Source organism: Phascolarctos cinereus, unplaced genomic scaffold, assembly GCF_003287225.1.
Source record: "Phascolarctos cinereus isolate Bilbo 61053 unplaced genomic scaffold, phaCin_HiC Scaffold_9;HRSCAF=440, whole genome shotgun sequence".
NCBI classification, from domain to species: Eukaryota; Metazoa; Chordata; class Mammalia; order Diprotodontia; family Phascolarctidae; genus Phascolarctos; species Phascolarctos cinereus.
The window spans coordinates 31,705,664-31,728,536 of record NW_027556402.1 but is presented as its reverse complement, the minus strand read 5'-3'; the positions used below and the strand labels follow the sequence as shown (position 1 = coordinate 31,728,536).

Sequence of the window (22,873 nt, the reverse complement as noted above, 5' to 3'; positions counted from 1 at the left end):
TCTACCATTCCAAATGCAGAAAGTTAGATATGTATCACAAATAATGAAAACAACTTTAGTAAACAATTATCCCAGGAACTTCCTTTATCTAAAACTAAAATATGTGACAGAGATCTGCTTAAATGATTCATTTTTAAAATCCCAGAGAGAGAATGTAGGCTTATGCTTTTGTCCCCATAAGAGAAGAATAGAGACCTAGAGAAGGTGAAAATGACTGAACAAAGAGTAGGTCAGGGGTGAACCTGACAATGGAGCCATGTCCCCTAGCACCCTGGGCAGGGATGGAATTTTTTTTAAGGCAAAGGCCAGAATTGGGAGGGGCAGAGATCACAGAGGAAGGATTTGATGATATCACCCAGGAAGGCAGAAAGCAGCTCTGCCCTCCTCCACTCTCCCATAATGTAGTGGTGCTAGCAGGAGAACAGACACCAAAATAGATACCTGGCTATGGGCCAGGCATTGCAGGTTTACACAATGAGGTCACAGATGGGCAAAATGGCTTACAGGATATATTTTGCCTCCACATATTACCAGACCTTATCCCTCCCTCTCTGAGACAGAAGATAAGATGAGAAAAGCAAACGGTACTCTTTTTGGTCCCAGAATTGTCAGCATTCTTAGCCCCACTTAGCTCTCCCAAGAGAACAGGCCTGGGGAATTCTCCTAATTGACGTCAGCTGCCTTAAGGGAAGGAATGCCATGACCTTAAACTTGGCCACAAGTCCACTCTTGGATCCAGGAACAAAGCCAGAGGGTTCTCCTGGCAACGGCGAGGCATGCTAAATGGCCGGCATTGGCATAAGAGGGAATCCTGTGCTCCACCAGGGACAAATCCCCAGCTTCAGGAAACAGACAAATTGTGGAGATTAGCAGTTTGCCCAGCTGATGGGGATGTGTCCACTCAGCACTGAGACCAGCCGAAGCTGACTTTCTGAATAACATTGATCAGAAGCAAACTGTGAATGCCATCTCTCTGCTTCGAAAATCAGAAAGGCGGGGAGGGCATTCTCCACAATGAAAAGACAGGAAGGGGAAAGGATGGACAGAAATTAAACGAACTTCAAGGTGTACTGTTGAAAAGTAACACTCTCAAGACCTTAACAAAAAAGTCCTTGAAAGCTACTGATGAAAGTAAACAAACTCTAGTCAGAGACTTAAAGCACAAGTTTAACAAATGCAACGAATATGTCCCTGAACTAATACATATATAAAATACATAATGTAATATAATATAATATGATATGACATAATATAATATATATTTATATATAATATTATATATATATATATATAATATATATATATATATAATATATTATATATATATAAAATACACACACATTTGGTTTTTTAAGAACTGTACTGTAAGAAACTTTATTAACTTTAGTACTAGAGGGAGGCTTAGTGAGTAAAGGGCTGGGAGTAGAGTCAAATTCTGTCTCTGACAATTACAAGCTGTGTGACTCTGGGCAAGTCACTTAACTTCTCCCAGGGTCTGTTTCCCAATCTGTAAAATTCAGGAGGTTGGACTTGCTCGCCTCTAAGGTCTTTTATGGCTCTAAGTCTATGGTCATATTGAAAATTACTTCTTTAAATTACTCCTACATTTTCATAATTGTTTAAACATAGAGTCATATCACTTCTCTGTCTCAAATACTTCCTTGTCATTTGTTGACTCAGCTTCCTACTTTTTCCTGATAGCCAAGGCCTCCCTTAATTTGTGACTCCCTATCTTTCCAACCTTAAATAATGTTACTCCCCTCAACATACTCTATGCTCTTGCTAAACTAGGCTGATCTCTGTACCTAGGAAGATGACCAATGCTTTCCGTTTCTTTTTTTTTGGGGGGGGGGGGTGAGGCAATGGGGCGAAGTGACTTGCCCAGGGTCACACAGGTAGTAATTGTCAAGTGTCTGAGGCCAGATTTGAACTCAGTTCTTCCTGAATCCAGGGCTGGTGCTCTATCCACTGCACCATCTAGTTGCCACATTTGCTTTCTAGTGGCCTTCTCTTTGATCCCTCTGATTCTCACCAGTGAATATCTTTTGTTTGCTTCTTTGTATGTCAGATTTCTACCCTCCCTTTAAAAAGCCTATTTTAAATGTCTTCTCCATGATGTCTTCACAGATCTTCCTTCTCACACTACCCCTTGGGCTCCATAAGGCATTTTGGCTTATATAGCCTTAATGGATCTATCAGAGATTATTATATGCTGTAGTTATGAAAGCATGTTTAAGGACACGAATCTTATCTAACCTTTGAAATCTATAACAGCACTTAACATAATAGCCAAAACACAACAAGAATAAATGATTTTTTAAAAACTGATTGTAACCTACATGATCGATCCCAAGATTTGGATGGGTTGAAGGCTAGAAATCAGTTTATATTTAGAGATACTGTCAGACTAGGATTTCGCCTATTTCACCAGCCAAGCAATAGGGATTAAAAACTTATGTAAAGGAATGGGAACGGGAGCGGACATCTGGTTTGTAATGGCCGTCATCCCCGCCTGTCTGGGACTGTAGCTATTGAGCATATTGAGAAGGTTATTTTGCTAACTGTTCTGTTCAAGATTTGTCCAGATGCATGAATGTAAGCACATGCACACAGGAACAGAGGGAGACAAAGCATATTCACATAACCTATTTACATTTTATATGTTGCCCCCTCACATATATTTCCTCAACTCCATTTCCAAAAATAAAACCAAGGGGGTAAAGTTCTCAAAAAGATAGAGATATGGCTCTTTTCCTATTTTCTTTTCTGCCTTCCATCTCCCTTAAAATAGAATCTATTATTGCCTTCAAAGAGTTCTCTGAATAACACTTGCTCATCCTCAAGAAGTAACCTGGCTAGTACTCTAATCCCACAACATTGCTCCATCCTTCTCACCTCCATTTTCCCCTAAATTCCCAGGAAAATTGTAGTAGTACACATAGTCTCCTGACATGCCTTCAACTCTGCTGGGGAGACAGTGGCATTGAGCTGGTGTTCAACATAATATGCTCAATCCCAAAATGAAATGTGAAAGGAAGAAATTCCTAAATATTAAACTACCTTTAAATTCATCCTGAATTCAGCAATTTTTCTTTCTCTTTTCATCTGTCTTTATCTCTGTATCTCTCTCTGTTTCTCTCTGTCTCTCTCTCTCTCTGTCATAAACAAGGGATGTAGCCTCCACTAAAAGCTGCTTCAACTTTTCACTCTAAGCATTAGAATGTTTCAGCATTAATTGCTTGAAGAAAGACATTTTAGGAATGCTCAAATACTCAAATGGATCTCCGATCTGCATAGTAAGAGTACTCCTTCTAACAATGCAGATTGTAATCCACCTGGAGAAGGAAACGGCAAACCACTCCAGTATTTTTGCCAAGAAAACCCCGTGGACTTGGTCACAAAGGTCAAACGTGATTGAACAACTGAACAACCACAGCCACCGCCATAACAACAATCCACCTCGGGCAATGGCGTCCTGATTGGTTAGCCAGCCACAGCAAACACTTATGGTGCTGAGGGCCCACACTAAGCTAATGGCCATGTGAGTACTGAGAAGGGAATGGAAAGGAGAGACGCAGAAGTAGAACCAATACAATTTGGATTGCAGCAGGGTGATGGATAGTGAGGCATAGAAAATGCCACCGAAGTTGTGAACTTGGATGTCTGGAATGATTGGGTTACCCAATCATTACAACATCAGTGGAGGGATTGCGGGAAAGAAAATGTAATGAGATTTGCAATCTTCCGCAAGTCATAAATAATGAATAGGGTGAAGGTGGAGCTTTTATTCACTGGCACTATCCAGGAATGAACTGTCTCCCAAAGGACTGCCTGCCAAAGCCATGAGATATCGGGAGACAGGGTTGGATATGTTGGGTGAATGTGCAGGATTTTCCCAATGACAGCTCTGTAGCTACAGCTGTGGGTGCACAGCAGTTAGATATAAATGGCTTGGAGAGGCCAAAGCTTGGCTGACAGAAGGGACAGTTCCATAGTTTACACAGCAGAAGGAGGGAGAATGAGAGAAGATATGTAGGGGCATATGAATAGATATGGTTGTGTTAGAGACAATCCCCATGATGGTGGAGATTGTGGAATGAAACACAGCGGATAGATTATTGGGCCTGGGATCAGAAAGACCTGAACTCAAATTTGGCCTCACACACTTATTAGCTGAGTGACTCTGGGCAAGTCACTTAACCTCTGCTTGCCTCAGTTTCCTGATCTGTACAATGGGGATAATAATAGCGCCTACCTCCCATGGTGGTTATGAGCATCAAATGAGATAGTAATTTTAAAGCATTTAGCACAGTGCTTGGCACATAGTAAATGCTATATAAATATTAGCTAGTATTACCTTGGTACATGCATGGCTCCCCTGAAGTCAGGCCAGGGCTCCACAGTGAATCCTAGACCCCACTTTGAAGATCACTAGTCTCCAAATCACTAATCACTAGACAATAGGTATCCCTCTTCCATTTGTTTAAGCCAAACTCTGTGTGTGTGTGTGGTGTGTGTGTGTGTGTGTGTGTGTGTGTGTATTTGTGATTATGGAGCTTGCTTAAGAAGCTCCAAAATGTTCAGTCTTGACATAAATATCTTAATATCAACTACAAAGACACAGAAGAACTGACCATTTCAGGAAAAAGCTCTTTAGCTTGGACTCTGCACTAGATCTCCTTCACAAGAATGGCCAAAGCCTTTACCAAACATATGTCTTCCTATTTGATACCTCACTTGAGACTCAGGGTTAGAGGGCTCTCCAATAAAGCTAGCTCTGCTGTGCATGTCTTTGGAGGAAATTCCTAAAGTTTTGACTTGTCCATGGTAGACACCTGGTTGGAGGAGAATCTTTCAAGAGGCATTTTGCTCTCTTGAAACAAATGCTTTATTATAGTGAACAAATTATTAGTATGGTCAGATCTGGAACTCTCCATCTTTTAATCAATTGTATTATGGCAAATATGGAATCTATTGTAGAAGATCACATGCTATCAGTAGCAAAGCTAATCGTAACTTATATTCCCAATGGAATATTATCTTTTGAATTCCTTCAAGGATGCCCTCAATGCATCTATCAATTATTCTTATACAAGTTTTGTACAGATGGCAAAGGAATACATACAAATCCCCAATTGCCATTCTCTCAATTTATTTTGGCAGTAATAAGGACCAAGATTTTTCCCATACCTTTGATATCTTTCCCTCCCTTTCAGACACTTTGAAAGTCAGTTGCTCAACGTTTCCTCCAGCATAGTCATGTTATTGTATGTGTTCCCTTGATCTAGTACAGCTGCTCTTCCTAACTGTTGTGGTTGTTTTGGTTTGTTTCATTATTTTTTCTTCTTCAGTGATGTAGCTACCTTTTCTGGAAGCACACCTGGGACTATAATTTTTTTGCCTTCCAAGTGATAGCTCCATTTTCTTAGATGGTGAAATGAATTGATTAGAAAAACCTTACTTAAATCTTTTACATCTTTCATTGCTTTGCTCTCCTTTTTTCAGTGTATATTTCATTAAGAAAAAAAAAATAACAATTAACTCTGATACTGAGAGGTGTGAGCCAGTTGGTAGAGTGAATAAAGTCCTGGCCTTTAGTCAGGGAGACCTGAGTTCGAATCAGTGACCATGATCAAATCATTTAATCTCACTTAGTTTGTTTTCTCATCTGTAAAATGGAGACAATAATAGTATCTATTTCACAGAATTGTTGTGAGGAATAATAAAAATTTTTGCAAATGTTAAGCTGCTGAATAAATCCTAGATATTTATTATTATTATCATTATTGTTCTCCAAATATAGATGTATAAAACCAAGACAGAAAGACAAAAAAGTCAGACAAAGGACAGATAGATAGGTATAGATGATAGACATGATAGGTAGATAGATGGATAAACACATGTAGATAAAACACTGCTATTTAATAAGTTGAAGAAATTATCTCGAAAAGATCAATCAATGACATTGCTAAGGACATTCTTGTAATAAGATAAAAATATTTGAGAATGGCTTTTTAATCATTTTAGAGGGAAAACATGGAGGGAAAGAGGTACATACAAATTTGTAGTATATATGGATAGGGACTGAGGGATGGGACTTAAATCTGTGATTTCAACAGTAGAGGGAACTCTTGGGTGAAGAAGCTTCCTCCACCAACGTGGGTCAGAACCTTTTTTTTTTTTTTGGAAAGTTGTATAGAGCACCTAGAAATCACTTGGCTTGTGCAGAATCACGTAGCTGGCATGTGTAAAAGGAAGGACTACACCTGGGTCTTTCTGGCTTGGAGGGTAACTCTGCATATATTAGGCCAGGAGTGTCAAATACGCAGACTGTAGGCCATGTATGGCCCATAAGTCTGCCAAGGGCAGCCCAAACAAGATTAAAATGTAACTGGGAAATAGTTCACAAATAAACAAAAATATATTGAAACAGAGATAATATTTACATAAGGTTTTCTACGTCAATAGACAGCCCATGGGGAGCCTTATGTAAACGTAGGACTGAATGGTCCTTTGTCAGGCTACCTCAACATACATATTTCATTTGATTTCCCCCCCCCCCAAATGTTACACAGTTACCCCTTCCACATCACAGAGGAGAGGCGCTCAGTGCCCCCGTGATCTGGGAAATCTGTGTAAAAAATTTTACAAAAAAGATTTTACAAAAAATTTTTTGACCCACCATTCATACCAGAGAAGGAGTCTGAGTTGTTATGGTATTAAAAGATAAAGTATGTTTATATTATACAATACTATACATATATTTTATACATTTCTGAATTTCTAAACTTTTTCTGTGTGGAGTGCTGGACTTTGTATGTCATCTGTGGCAAAACCTGTTCATCCATCCAAGGGGAACTGCCTAATCTCCTAACCACCTTACACACTGCTTGGTGGAGAGAGTCTGAAGCAGAAAGATGAACCTCTAACTCCAAGACAGTTAAAAACAAATCCACACTAAACTTCCAGAGGCCATCTCTTACTCAAGCTAAATAATCCTCATTTCTATAACCTTTCCAACCATGTTCTATTTTCCAACCATTTCATCATCATCTTGGAAACCTCAGCCAAGTTCTTCTCCCTTCTTGAGGAGTGACGCTCTGAACTGGATATGGCATATTGATACAGTTCTGACCCGTGCTGGGTCTATAAGGGGAAGGTTATCTCATGGCTACCATATGCTAATCTCCTACTTATGTGTCACAGAAGCTCTCTGGACATGTTTGTTTGCTTGTTGGTTTTTTAATTTTTTTTTAATTTATTGTATTTTTAATGTTTTTAAATAAGCTTTACATTGCTGAGTCAAATGTATCGAGAGAATGAAAATTCCAAATTAAACACAGTTATACAGTATAATACTTTGTAAGCTGAAGAAAGTCCTAAAAATTATAAACAAGTTTGTAGTCATTCTTTTTTTTTTAAATTCACTTTGGAAGGACATTCACAGGGGAGACCAGTCTAATTTATGCAAGGATGCAAAGCAAAAAGTGTGTTCTTCTTTGACTCCAAGGTAATGAATACACTTTTTCCTTCGACCACTATTACATCAATCCTCAGACTCTCAGAAAAGAAAAAAATGAAGAGGATTTTAATAAAAGCTACTTGAGGTTACTTGGAGTCCTGACCTTTTTAAGAATAACAGTAGATGTGATAAAAAGGTTTTTGTTTCTTAGATTATATTTCCATTGCACGTACCCTACATCACACAGATCCCTTAGTTACCCCTGGGTAAAAATCAGCAAATTTATTTCAAGAGAGCTGCCTACAGTTTGGGGTCTGATTTCCAATGCAATTTATTTTTTCCTTCTCTTCACCTGTAGCTATTAGGCTGCTAGGGTAGAAACAGTCCTGGACATCTGGGCTCAGTCTGCCTGTCTTTGATACAATTAGGAGCTACTTGTGGCCTGGAGTCAGGAACACTCATCTTCCAGCCTCAGACACTAACTAGCCGTGTGACCCTGGACAAGTCACTTAATCCTGTTTGCCTCAGTTTCCTCATCTGTAAAATGAACTGGAGAAGGAAATGGCAGACCACTCCAGTATCTTTGCCAAGAAAACCCCAAATGGAGTCATGAAGAGTCAGAAACAACTAAAAAAACAACTGAATACCTGGATAAATCACTTGAACTCTTTGTGCCTCTGATGATTCTCTAAAACTTAGTAGATAAGTTAGACACATGTTGCAATTTGTGCAGATGGAGTGATTTACCACACTGGGAACTCCTCTCCATCCCTTCCAAAAAAAAAAATCAGGGAGTTACAGAATAGACCTCAAAAGCCGTCTAGTCTGACCCAGAGCTGAATGAGGATCCCATCTAAAACACACCCAAGATGTGGTGACGTTTGTCATCAGAACTGCTGCCTAAGGATGTTCTGACACCCTTCAACATAAACATGAGTGAGGCAGGGGCTGGGATCTGGGCTTTTTTGGTAAGCTTTTTTTATTTTTTTTAGGCAACTGGGGTTAAGTGATTTGCCCAGGGTCACACAGCTAGTAAGTGTCAAATGTTTGGTCTGAGGCCAGATTTGAACTCAGATACTCCTGACTTCAGGGCTGGTGCTCTATCCACTGCACCACCTAGCTGCCCCGAATCTGGGCTTTTTTGACAGGGGAACCCACGGATCAGGTGCTCCATTAGCTCTTAGCTGACCAGGACACCACCTCTTGCAGTCCCTTGGTACATTCATGTATACCCCTGTATAACTGAACCCCTGCCATAAGACTTTTTTTTTTCTCTGAATGACAGGATTTTATCTTTGAGAAGTGCAAAGATGAAATCTCTTCCACAGAAAGTTTTCAGCCTAGTGTCTCTGGAAGTGTTTTCTACTCCAGTTTGAGTGGGATGGTGTTCCAAGGCACAGTCTATATCTGTTCTTTTCAGTCAGAATATTAACAAAGAAGATATAATAGGACCTCGATTCTTTTTTATTACTTGTATGAACTTGGACAAATTGCTTAACCCCTCTAGGCCTTGTTTTTTCTTCTAGAAGAGGGAGAGTAGAGCCATCTTCAGTGGTCCTGATGTGTATCTGGGACATTGGACCCAGACAGCTCCAGAGGAGAAAGTAAGACTGGTGACTTTGCACAGCCCTCCCTCGCTTAAATCCAATTCACTTGCATGTCATGGCATGATGTCATGCTTGATGTCATGGTCCTCTTTGAGAATGAAGGACAAACAACAATAAGAGGGAAAAGGGAGGTCAGAAGACATCGTCTTTAAGACCCTTCTTGTTCTATGGTTCTATAAGAGAAGTGATAAATAAGGAATAATCTGGCTAGAAAATCCTGGTGAATTATTCAAACACTTATTTTACTTTATTATCATATTTATTATTGATACCTTGTGGCACGGTATTAAGTCGACAGAGAGCCGGCCTCAGAGCCAGGAAAATTTGGGTTCAAGGCCAACAACCTTGGCTACATCCTTGTTGCATGACCATGAGTAGGTTACTGAAAAACTACATGCTGTCCAACATTTACAAAGGTGGTTTCCTCATTTGGGAGTTCTTTATCTCAGTGAAATAACAGATCCATCACCTCCCTATCTTATTATCTGGTATCTAGATGTCAATACATACAAAATTAGAATTGGACATAAAACCTAGATAGTTAAAAGGAAAAAGTTCAGCAAAGATAGAGAAACTCTTCTCAAACAGATTTATATTGACTTCTGTTACCAGATGAGATTATCAAGCCAAGTATAAATCTACTTTATATATAACAGACTCCCTTTAAAAAGTAATATTAACATGAGAAAAAAATGAATTTATGGGCATTCTCAAGGTGTCTTCGCTATTTCAAAGTGGATTCTACCGCTGTTAGGTTACACAATATTATCTTGATTTTTTTCTAATTCTCTCATAAGAATTTAAAGGACTTTTTCATAAATTGTTACATTATATTCTTCTAACATCCTTATGGGATACAGATGAGAATAATAATTCATGTTTCTTCTTGATATATAGATGAAGAAATTAAACACCGATCTTCTGAACCAGGTAAAGCTATGATTCCAGTGATTTGACCATTACAAATGACATTTTATGTAATGATATACTATATCATTTTAATAATAATAATAATAACAACAACAACAGCTAGCATCTATATAGCACTTCAGAGTTTTCAAAGTACTTTAAAAATATCATCCCATTTAATTCTCACTGAATTCATAAAGGAGGTGACACCTGGACTAGGTGTTAGAGGATGAAGATGGTTTTAGTAGGCAGAGATGTAGGGGAAGAGAGAAGGATAGGATCAGGGAAGAGTCAAAAATCTGATTAGAGCCTAGAAGGTAAGAAGGGTAACAATGTAAAATAAAGCTGGGAAAATTGATTTGAACCAAGATCAGGGAAACAAAGGATTTTTTTTTAGTTGGTAGGCAATAAGAATCCACATCAACAACAGACATTTATGCAGTGCTTTAACTTTTTTACATTATGTCTATAATGTGATAATGATTGTTACAAATAATTATTACTGCTAATAATTAGGTATTCATAAATATATATAATTTTTTAAAGATTTCTTTGGCAGTAATATGAAGGATGAATTGAAAAGGGAAGCCATTTAAAGTTGGGAAACCGGTTAGGAGGCTTTTACAACAGTCTGAGTGAAAGACAATGAGGGCTTGACCAAGGGTGGTGACTGAGAAACTACAAATCATGGCTATGGGTAATATAGTGCAACAGTAAAATGAAACAAAGCCAAAAACAAAATAAAATAAAAAGACCTGGCAGCTTATTGGTTTGGGATGGTCAAGGAGAGAATGATTAAAGTGATGCCAAAGTTTCAACTTAACTGACTAAGAGATCGGTAGTATCATCCACAGAAATAGGGAAGTTAGATTTGGTTGAGTTGCGTTTTGTACAAAATGGGCTGGTGGTGCTGTCAGGGTATTCAATTAAGTGGACAGTAAGTGGTTGGAAATGTGGGAGTGGATCTTGGGCAGAGTTTGAGACTAGAAATACAGATTCAAGAGTCAGCCTGGAAAAGGTGATAATTGAAGTCATGGAAGTGGATGAAATTGCCAAAAAAAGAGAACATAGAGAGAGAAGATAAGAGGGAATAAATGGAGAGGAACAAGTATTTATTAAGCACCTTTTACATACCAGGCAGAGTGCTAAGTGCTTTACAAATAAATAGTATCTCATTTGAAGAAGGGAGAGGAAAGAACCACAAGGGAATCCCACACTTGGGTAGGGGGAAGGAAGTAAGAAGAGGAACCAGTAAATGAGACTGAGAAGGAAGGGTCAGAGAAGTAGATGGAGAACCAGAATTGAACTATGTCACATAAACAAATGGAGAGATCTAGTTTCAGCAACGGAGAAAATTCTTATGGACAAAATCCCCTAGAGACTCTTCCTTTCTTTGTGTTTAGATGTTATCAAATTTTTGCTTCTCAACATTTTGGTTACTCAATAAGAAAGGTAAAAGAAAATAAACATTTTTTTTTTGTATGTTAAACATGCCAATCAGGAAGCTTAGTATCTCTAGAAGTCTTGGAACAAAAGCACATGTTAGCCACCAGTTGGTTCCACATACTAATACATGGTATTAATAACAGTTTCATATTTTTTTTTTGTGGGGGAAGGAGGATTCTAAAAAAGCAAAGATTGCACATGTTGACATCATTGGCACAAAGAAATCTCAAGTGGTAAAACTACTTCTACTAATGCAGGTCAACACTTCCTCCTATAGTCTTGGAGGGCTCTTTAGAACAGCATGTTAAACAACATTCCCAGGGCCGCATCATCACTATATGTCAGGGGCAGTACTTGAGCTGAGATTTTCATGGCTTCAAGACCAGCTTCCTATACCCTACCATGCTACTTCTCATAAAAGCTATAATTAACAAACAGACACACATGTGAACAAAAAGGGGGAAAAAAGTACATATAGATTGTCACAAATTCTCTCAAAAAAAGAACAATTGAATAGTCATATCCTATGGAACATTAATACCCATGGATGACTGATTGCTTCACAGTGACCCTTATACCTCTGACATGTCTTAGCATCCATCCATTATTTTCTTGGGCCATTGATTCTCTTCCCTAACAAATAGCCTTTCTAATGATATGAACTCTCTCCAACAATTTCTTCCTCCAACAGCTCTAAGTTTCAATATTACTACTTGCTTTTTAACTTGCTTCTACTTGATTTTTATAGACATGAAATGACCAAAATAATAATAATAATAATAATAATAATAATAGTTCTGCAATTTTTCTATATTGTTATTTTATCCTTAAAATGTCATTTTCCCCCCATGACCAATGTTAATGCAACAGTCAAACCCCAATAAAATCAATAGCATTTTATGATATATAGAGAGGTCTTAGGGGACCTATCTGTGGAATTTCATGTATAAGCCATGAATGTGTAATAGGCAGGCCTACATCAGTGGGATTTACCTGTGACTGGAGCATCGATGTCCAGTAAATTTTTTTCCTGTCGAAGAATTGAAGCACCCTCTGTTATTATTCTCAAAGCAACACTTTCTTCCAGCCGTCCCTCCTTCATGAGATGTGCCTTTAAGATATCCACCCGAGGTTTCCCATCATTATCAAACACTTCCTTTGCTGTGAGCCGGTGACTTGGAGGAAAAGGGACAGCTGAAAGAGAAAGGGTCAGATCTTTAGCATCAAAAGCCTAATGTCCAAACTACAAGGAAAAGCATTAAAAATAAATAAATGTTTCAACATTTTAGACTAAGATCAAGGGTTATCTATCAAAGCTGCCCACCTTCTATTCTGCTGGTATGAATTAGGTCATTGCAGGAAGATCTATAATTCTCATTCTTCCAGCCCATGCCTTATCCCCCATCACTAATGTGCCAAAAGAGAGAACAAAATAGCATGCTGTTCCCTTTGGCTCCACCTAATTTGGGCAACAGGAAGTCATTCCCAACACCTCCACCCAGGGCCAGCCCTAGGCAAAGGTGGAGCAGCTGCCTTGCCAAGTACCAGCCATCAGTCATGCCTTTCAGTTAAGTCATTGTCTCTGAAATGTAAATACCGGGCCAGGGATACTTTCCCATTAACACCTACAAATAAGAGTTAGTGCCCCAGGACTGAGTAGATGTTGGCAAAGAATAGAATATTGAGACCAAAGTCACAGGGCAGGTTGGAGAGAGAACAGGAAGGGAAAATACAGGAAGAGGCTCTAACTACAGGGAATGGAACTCAGAGAGCAAACTTGGCCTGCTTTAGGATCACCCAAAATCCCCCACCACATCTCTAATGTCTTTACTCTTTCACCAGATACTTCCATATGCACTATCATTCCCTTTAATCAAAGGAATAAAGTCAAAGCCAGTGAATGGGTGTCTTAGTCCAGAAGATGTAGGTCAAAGTGCTGCCTCTGTCACATAATGGCTGTGTGACCTTGGGCAAGTCACTAAACCTCTTAGTGCCACCAGGGAACTACCTAAGACTAGGTTATGGACCCCAGCTCATTGACAAGGGAAGCTCAGTACTGAAGGAAGAAGCTATTTTTGAAGAGTGCTTTCCTTAAATCCAAAATGAATTTTCTCATAGAAACAATGATGCTTAAATTCCCAAGCTAACTCTCAAAGGAATATAGAATCATAAAGCATTGCATTGCATTACTACAGTGGGATCCCGATGAAGAGCTACGTATTGTGATATTTTTGGAAGAGTCTATTTAAACTCATAACCCTCCAAAGCTGCATATGCTAGCAAGACTCTACAAGCAGCTCAGCTGAGTTATTTTACTTAATTTATATGTTAAAATAATGCATTAGAAATACCAAAAAAAGAAATCACTTATTGTCTCCAAATGGTCCGTGCCATGATGTACATGTGTGTCCTAAGAAGCAGATGGAGAGCCCTGTGGAGCTTCTACAATTCATTAGCACATTAGGACAAGGAGTTTGTCCAATCTGCTAGTTATCAAATGAGATAATATGTGTAAACTGTTTTGTAAACCTTAAATCACCACATAAATGACAGCTATTATTAGTAGTAGTAGTATCACCACCACCACTGGCACCACCATCTTAGAGTACAAGAGAACCTAGCCCTAAGGTAACAAACATGGTATGAGGCAGGAGGGGTTACCCACGGGGGAAGGAGATAAAGTAATATGAAACCTAACGGCTCTAGCAATGACTAAGAAGAAACATCTCAAATGGGACTCCATAGTAGAGGTTCTATCCTTTGAGCAATGTGTGGGAGGATGGCCAAAGATCAAGGTATGAGCTCAACTGATATCCAAAGCTATTCATAAGTGCACCAGGCATTTTCAAGTTAATATACAGGTATAGGAGCAGCTAGGTGGCACAGTGGATAGAGTGCCAGACTTCAGAGTCAGGAAGATTTGAGTTCAAATGTGGCCTCAGACACTAGCTGTGTGACTGTGTGAAAGTCACTTAAGCCAGTTGTCTCAGTTTCCCCTTCTGTAAAATGAGCTAGAGAAGGAAATAGCAAACCATTCCAGTATCTTTGCCAAGAAAACTTCAAATGGGATCAGGAAGAGTCAGACATGACTGAAACAACTGAATAATATAGGCTCCTTCATTTATTTTGGCTTTGATGTGGACATTGGAAAGACCTAAAAATGAAAGGTTGGACATAGTCACCTGTAAAGTCCCCTCTGACTCTAATTTCATGATCCTATGATCCCATTCTTTTAAAGAGCCACACTGGCTGCCATCTTCTATCTATTACTCCTATTTTCTCATATTTTTTTTTATGAAACTGTGATTTCATTGATGTAAGGCATACATGTTAAACTCTGGCCCTGAAACAATCAGCTTGCAAAGAAGTGCAGCCTAAACCAGATTAAAATGTAGTTGGCAAATGTTTAACATAGTAAATAAAGATAAAATACAACCTAGATAATGTCAATTTGTGATTTTCTAAATCAATATGGAGGTATAGGGAGCTGCTTCTAATTGAGTTTGATAGCACTGGTGGGGAAATTCCAGTTATATATGGGGGTTAAATTCTGAAATACAGTACTTCTGAAGTACAATATTTCATCCCCTATGGGAGAGAAATAGGCCTTTGTGAGTTAGCCTGGGAATTTAATCATCATTGCTTCTATGAGAAAATATATTTTGGATTTAAGAAATCAACTTTAAGAAGACTTTGTAGAGCATCCAAAATAAATCAGCCAGGAATCTGGAGTCATAAGAACTTGCTTTCAAAACAAGTAACAAACAAATAAACCTCATAACTTTATTTCAATACATTTAATTTCCTTTGTAATCTAAGGATTCAAAAATATGAAAATCCTGAGATTGCTCGGTTTAAAATGTTATGAAAAGGGGGCGGTTAGGTGGGTCAGTGGATAAAGCACCAGCCCTAGATTCAGGAGGACCTGAGTTCAAATCCAGCTTCAGACACATAATACTTACTAGCTATGTGACCCTGGGCAAGTCACTTAACCCTCATTGCCCAAACAAATGAAATGTGACAACATGAGGATTCAGTAGACAGGTTCAAAGATGGAGTTGGAAGCATTTTAATGGTAGCAAAGAACTGAAAACTAAAGGGATATTCATCAATTGGGGGAATGGTTAAACAAATTTTGGAACGTGATGTAATGGAATAGCATTGTGCTATGAGAAGTAAAGAATAATAAAAATGAATAATTCTAACAGTCTTAAAAATTCTAATCAACTAAATGGTCAACTATGGTTCCAGAGCTGATAATGAAGGATGTTGCCTACCTCATAACAGAGAGATGATGAACTAATATTCAGCTTAAGAAATAACATTTTGGGACTTGGTCCACATGTGAATTTGTTTTGCTATATTTATATGACACTTTTCTTATTGTTGAGTCATATTTTCACTTGTATCTGACTCTTTGTGGTCCCATTTGAGGTTTTCTTGGCAAAGATACTGGAGTAGTTTGTCATTTCCTTCTCCAGCTCATTTTATAGATGAGGAAACTGAGGCAGAGTTAAATGACTTGTCCAAGATCACACAGCTAGTAAGTATCTGAGACCAGATTTGAACTCAGGAAGATGAGTCTTCCTGACTCCAGCCCCAGCACTCTAGACATTGTGCCACTTAGCTACCTTTTATATGACCCAGGGGTTCTTTATTTCTTTGTTTCTTTTCAGGGGTGGAGGAGGGAAAAAAAAAAGGAAACAGAATCTATTACATGAAACTTGCCGGGAAGGAAGCCATTTACAGAAGGAGCTCTTAACCTTTTTCGTGCCATAGACCACCACCACCTCCTGCAGTCTGCTGAAGGCTATAGATCCTTTCTAAGAAAAACATTTTTAAATGCATAAAATGAAACACATAGGACTGAAAAAGGAAACCCATAGATTGAAGTAATTATGTACCATCTTTGTATACGTATGTGTATGCATGTATATGCATGTAAATATATGCATATACATATGTGCATATATGTATAAGTATATGTAGGTGTACATATATACCTATATATACATATATATATATTTACACGTATCTCTCTATTTATATATATATGTATGTATATATGTATGTATACACACACACTTATGGACCACTCTATGCACTCCAGGTTAAGAATTAATTAGAGCCATATGTTTTGAGAATTTGATAAATAAAAGCACAAGCCTCATTGTATAAATGTGCCAGAAAAGTACAGGTGTGTGAAGAGAGAAGAAAAAGCTGATTTTCTTTCTAATGGACAAAAGCTGCCGGTCTCCATCTCAACCCACTTTCTAGGTTCCAGCTCAAGACTGATACAGGAATTAAACCAACAAGTATCAGAGCAATAAGGTGAGGGAGGCAACAGGAGAGAGCACCCCAGGGAAAGCATCCCCAGCGCGCCTTGGATTTTCCTTTGGTCCCTTGACTCTTTTCAGGGCCAAGTGCACTGCAGTACCAGATGCTCCTCCCATCTCTCTGGACCCTTCACTTTCCAGTAATTGCTACTACTTAAGGTAACTGGCTGAGGGAACACCACCTGCTCTGGCTCCTGGAATTGGCTCTGAACACAAGATGGGAGAGAAGCCAAGCGGAGGGGACTCTCTCCAGTTGGATGATAAAGGGACTGATCAGATGGGGCCCAATTCCGGTTAGGCAGATGGAAGAGAACAGCAGGGAACAGGATGGGCAGCCAAAGACAAATCCCTAAGATCCTGCTAATTCCACAGAAGAGGCACCTGGGCATTGCAAGAGATGGGGCTAACAGTCATGTGTTTGACAGTAAAGGTGGGACCACCTGTGCAAAGACCATGTTTGTTTGTGTTTCTGCATACACCGTGTCCTACATGCAGACCCATGCCAAAAAGTAGAAAAAGTGTTAACATCTGAGCCAAGAAAGAAGGCTGTGCTATGAAAAAGTTCTGTCAGATACACAAGGTTAACCTTGATTTTGAATTTTCCTTCAGGATATTGATATCAGTGATTATATCAGGCTAGCCCCAAATAGCAATGATAGATTGCATCTTCTAGAAAACATTTTCAATCTTTAAAAACAAATTTTATTGATCTTATTTCCCACGTTACCTAAAATTTCTGATTATTTAATATTAATTTATTGTAATTAATTAATGATTAATTTAATAGTAACTGTTCTCATTGTTACCTCACTCTCACAGAGCCATACCCTATGACAAAGAATACAATTTTAAAAGAAAAAAAAATCAGTAAAACTGACCAGTACTTTAAGAAAATGTGAAAAATATATGTGATTTTCTACACCCATGAACTTCCTACCTCTGTAAAAGAATTAGGGAAAAGACAGGGAGGGGCATTCTCATCTCTTCTCTAGGCATTGCTTGTTCAGCAAATATTTTCTAGCATTTACTTCTGAATTCTCAAGAACTGATTAAATCAGGGAAATATCTTTAAACCCCTTCACCTTTAATGACTTTAAACAAATCCCCTCCAAAAAAAAATAGAGGAAAAAAACCCAACATTGCAGTTGAAGGAAAAAAAAGCAGAGTAGGTCATATATGGGGCACAAGATCTCAACTGCATCCTGTTAAGAAATATCCCAGATGGCTACAAGGCCAAACAATGTTGTGGTCTGGTGCCTTAATCTCTGCCTGAATATTGCTTGAACACTAGAGCAGCAACTATAATAAACAAATGAAACAAAACAAAACAAAACATTTTGTTCCCCTACTATATTCCCATTGCACAATGGATCAAATTCATTATTGCCTTTAAAGGTCCCCTGTGGTCACGCATACACACATGTGCACACGCACACAACATCCACCATAGGAAGGCTGTCTTTGCTAGTCTGGGAATCAGAAATACAGACATCCCAAGGTCATGGTACGGCTAGTAGGTCAGGGTTCCCTGATTGATAAAAGGTCAAAGAATATCAGTTTTTCTAAGGAAGAAAGTTAAGTTTTCAATAGCTATATAAAAAAAAATACTGTGAATTACTATTAGAGAAGAACAAATTAAAGCAAATGTGTACTTCTACCTCATACCCATTAGAATAGCAAAGGTGGGAAAAAAGGAAAATGTAAATGCTTGAGATTTGTGGGAAAGAGGTCTATGAAGGCACTGCTGGTGGAGCTGAGAATTCTTGAAAACTATTTGGAACTAGGTCCCAAAGGGCATAGCAATCCTTTGACCCAAGGATACCACCACTAAGTCTAAACTCCCAAAGAGATCAAAGAAAGAGGAACAACGCCTATATATATATATATATGTATATATATATATATATATATACATATATATATATATATATACATACATACACACAAATGTATACATTCAGAGAGCAGCTCTTTTTATAGTAGCAAAGACCTAGAAACTAAGGGGGTGACCATCAACTGTGGAATGACTGGACAAATTATAGAATATATAAATGTAATGGAACACAATTGTGCCAGACAAAGTGATGGAGACAGCTTAAGAAAAACCTGGGAAGACTTGTATGAACTGATGCAGAATGAAATGAGCAGAAGGACCAGGAGAACAATTTATACAGTAACAATAACACTGCAAAGACAAATGACCTTTAAAAACAATAACCATCCGTGATTCCAGAGGACTCATGATGAGACATGCTACCTAGCTTTTGACTAAGAAGTAATGATTCATCATACAGAATAAGACATGTTTTTTTTAAAAACATGGCCAATACAGAAATTTGTTTTGCTTGACTATGCATATCGTTACAACAGTTTTTTTTTCTTTTCTTTTGGATAGTTTAGGGGACAAGAGAGAAAATATATATTTTTTTATTAGAAAAATTTTAAAAGAAAAAAAAAGTGGGCTGTAAATCTGGATACCGGGATTTGATTCTCAATCCCATTGCTCAGTAAAGATGATTTCATTCAAGTCATTTATCTCAGTTTCTCCAAACATAAAATGAGGGGGTTAGATTAGATCACTTCTAAGGTCCATTCTATATCTGATGATCTGTGGTTTTAGAGTCAATAAACATATCTTTATTCAGCACCTACTATGTGAGATCAATTTATACAAAAAGTGGTGATGAGTTCTGTCAAACAGTCCCAAGCTACACCCTGGGTAAGTTAAGTCAATGAGAATTTTTTAAGTGCCTACCATGGGGCAGGTACCGTGCTAAGTTCTAGGGATACAGAGGCAAAAAATAGTCCCTGCTCTCAAAGAGGTCATTGTTTAATGGGGGAGACAATACTCCAATGACAAGCAACATGGCTATGGGATAAATTGGAGAGAATCTCAGGGTAAAGATTATGGAGGACTTAAGAAGACAGCCTCTTGGAGAAGGTGGGATTTTAGTTAAGACATGACAGAAGCCAGAGAGGCCAAGGAGAGTGAAAATCCCAGGCATGGGGACAGAGAGTAAAAATGCATGGCTCTAGGAGACCATGTCTTGTGAGAGTAACATCATGGTGGTCAATGTGGTTAGATTGAAAAGTATATGGAAAGGAGTTGGATGTGTGGAGATTAAAAAGGTAGAAAGGGGTCAGGTTATGAAATGTTTTAAAACCCAAAGAAAGAAAAATATAATGTCATGGATAAGAGCTTAGACTTAGAGATAGGAAGAACTGAGTTCGAGTCCCACCTTGGACACTTAGTAACTGTATAACCCTGGGCAAACTACTTGATCTTTCTGTGCCTTAGCTTCCTCATCTATAATGTGAAGAGAATATCTCCTACCTCCCAAGATTATTGTAAGGAGTGAATGTGAAAACATATTTCAAGTGCCTTGTTAAAGCACTATATAAACGTTAGCTATGATTTTTTTTCTCTAAGAAGGAAAAAATATAGCATATTCTATAAATTATGACACACCAATACATTGCAAATCAGAGTTCAGGTCATTTGTCCTCACAGTATTATTGTTATTGTATAAATTGTTCTCCTGGTCCTTCTGCTCACTTCACTTTGCAGCAGTTCATACCAGTTTTCTAAGGTTTCTCTTAAGCTGTGAAAACTGTTGTAGTAGCAACTTTAGTTTCATGTTATTCAAGACCGGCATCTTCCCAAGCACCATCAGCATTATGGGAGCACATTAGGTCAGATTCCATTCCATTACATTAGGTCAGACACCATGTAAGCCACATTGATGCCAACCTATCACCTTCATTTGGCTCTGGTTCTATATAGGTTTCTTTGTGGGGAGTTGTCTACAGGCCATAGACCTGCATATATCTGAATCAATCAGCAAGTATTTTATGAGCACCTGCTATTGATATCTGCTCTCTCCAAGTCATCATAGGTGCTCTGGGGAAAAATAAAAGAAACTCAAACACAGTCCCTCCCTTTGAACTTTACTATTGTTATGAGTGAAAAGCACAGTCTAGGATTGGAAAATGATGATAAGATAAATTTGTTTACTGCTTGATTGTAGCTGACCATCTATCTGTATCTGAATGTCTGCTCACCTCTTGTTGCCCGCAACCAGATTGTACACTGAATGGAGAGGCATGAAATAACTTATGACATGGGCCAGGCAGAGTAGAATTACTGACTCAGTTTATTCATCTGAGGGCACAGAATATATAGGAAAGATCTAGCCTAACTTCAAAGAGTCCTCCCCGTGAGATACTCCCCAGAACATCTGCTGAGGATGTAACAATCATGAATTTCCTCCTTATCAGGGTTCCTAGATTGGGCTGTAGATTCCAAGGTTTTCCCAGGCACCTTGGCGCCACCTGCATAGAGGAGTAAATATGTAAACCTAAGGTTCAAAGAGAGAGAAGGGATGTCTCAGAGACCTCTTTATCAGGAAGGAATTGGGGAGCGTACCACTTAATCCCTGAGCCCTTTGGGGTGAAAGCCTGAGCAGAGGTCAAACTCTGCCTTGGATCTTAAACCCTTATCAGACTCTTAAGATCGGCCCTCAACAACCTCTTCTCAGGTGTGCTATGTTAACTGTGGGACCTTGGGAATCACTCACTGGACCTGAGTTCCCAAGTAAAATCTTGGGGTTGAAATTTCTATTCCATGACCAAGATTCTATAATTCTATGATCTTAAATTAGTTCATGGTGTCTTTCTCCCATTAATTTTTTAAAAATTATCCTCGTTATGGATGGATTTTTAAAAATTATTCAATGTTTTTTAAAATGAGGTAGAATACTAAATTTTAAAACACATGCATTATTTTTTCTATCAAGTTTCTAATTCTATGGCCTATATCATCCTTATGATTTACAAATGGCCTTTTGAAAAGGTAAAATCCAATGGGACATGAGGAAAATGTTCTTGTCAATTTAATTATATCTGAATGTGTAAATCCACAATATTCTATAGTACAAGGGTTCTCAAGCTTTTTATGTCATTGAGTCCTATGGAACCCTTTTCAAAATAATGTTTTTAAATGAATAAAATAAGATGATTGTAAAAAAATTAAATAAAATGTAATTATCAAAATACATATATTTTTTAAAGATCACAGACATCAGGTTGAGAACTTCTGCCATCATAACATGTAGCTTTTGATTACTAGGTGTCAAACATTATATGAATGCCTATTTTATACACAGAAGATTTTCCTTTGATTTTTACAAATATTTACATTAAATCCAGCTATCTGTAAGACATGATGACTTATTTACCTATGTTTCATATATGAAAATTCAACCTCTATCCTAAGCCCCTTCAGTAAAAGCTACACTGATGATGTTTATTTCTTCCTCATCCTTTTCTTTCTCCCTTCTCCTCCATCCATGCCTCACCCCACTTTCATTTATCTAGTACTTAGAAGTAGGAATAGAAAACAGAGAGAGAGAGAGAGAGAGAGAGAGAGAGAGAGAGAGAGAGAGAGAGAGAGAGAGAGAGAGAAACCTTCTCTGAATTCACTATCTCTATCTTCCATCCATGCCTAACCTCTCCTTTAATTTTCCAAACTCATAGCCTCCTCTTCACCCCAGATTGTTTCCCCCAGCTCTTCTTCATGATAGGATCACCTGCCCCAGGCCAGGAAAACACATCCTAGATCAGTGCTTTGAAGCCCCAGCTTCAAGCCCTATTCCTGCTGTTCAGCAGATGGGGCAGTCAGGAGAAGAGGGGCCCACTTGCCAACTAGGGTTACATCCTATTTCAGTAGATTTCTAGAATCCTAAGAGGGAAAAAAAATCTCATTTCCTTAATAAAATTAAAAAGTATGCTCAATTAGTATAATTATGATATTTCAAGTACATTATTCAGTAAATGGGCTCAAGAATATATGTTTGCATGTGTATATGTGTATGTCTAACTTTTTAACTCCACTTCTTAGCACATACACAGAAAGTGCTTAATAAATGCATATTGACTCATATGGATCCTTCTAGGAATATAATTGCACTTTAAAGATTTTTCTATGGTAAAATCTTACAGCAAAATTTTCTTTAGTGAAATCATTCCAAATTTTAAGCTGCTGACTTACAGACCAACTTTTGGAATCCAATTCCTTGGAAAGTTGAGAGTTTTTTTGTATCACTATGAAATCA

At 38.2% G+C, this 22,873-nt stretch overlaps 1 protein-coding gene across 3 annotated transcripts in view; it reads right to left on the bottom strand.

Moving 5' to 3' along the window:
* PPP3CA (protein phosphatase 3 catalytic subunit alpha) overlaps positions 1 to 22,873 on the bottom strand; it is a 386,217-nt gene that overhangs the window by 188,811 nt on the left and 174,533 nt on the right. For all 3 annotated transcript variants that reach the window (XM_078148623.1, XM_020988294.2, XM_078148622.1), the window contains one exon: positions 12,418 to 12,618. In XM_078148623.1, the coding sequence (XP_078004749.1) occupies positions 12,418 to 12,526 (109 nt within the window). In that variant the 5' untranslated portion in view covers positions 12,527 to 12,618. The remainder of the gene's footprint in view (positions 1 to 12,417; positions 12,619 to 22,873) is intronic.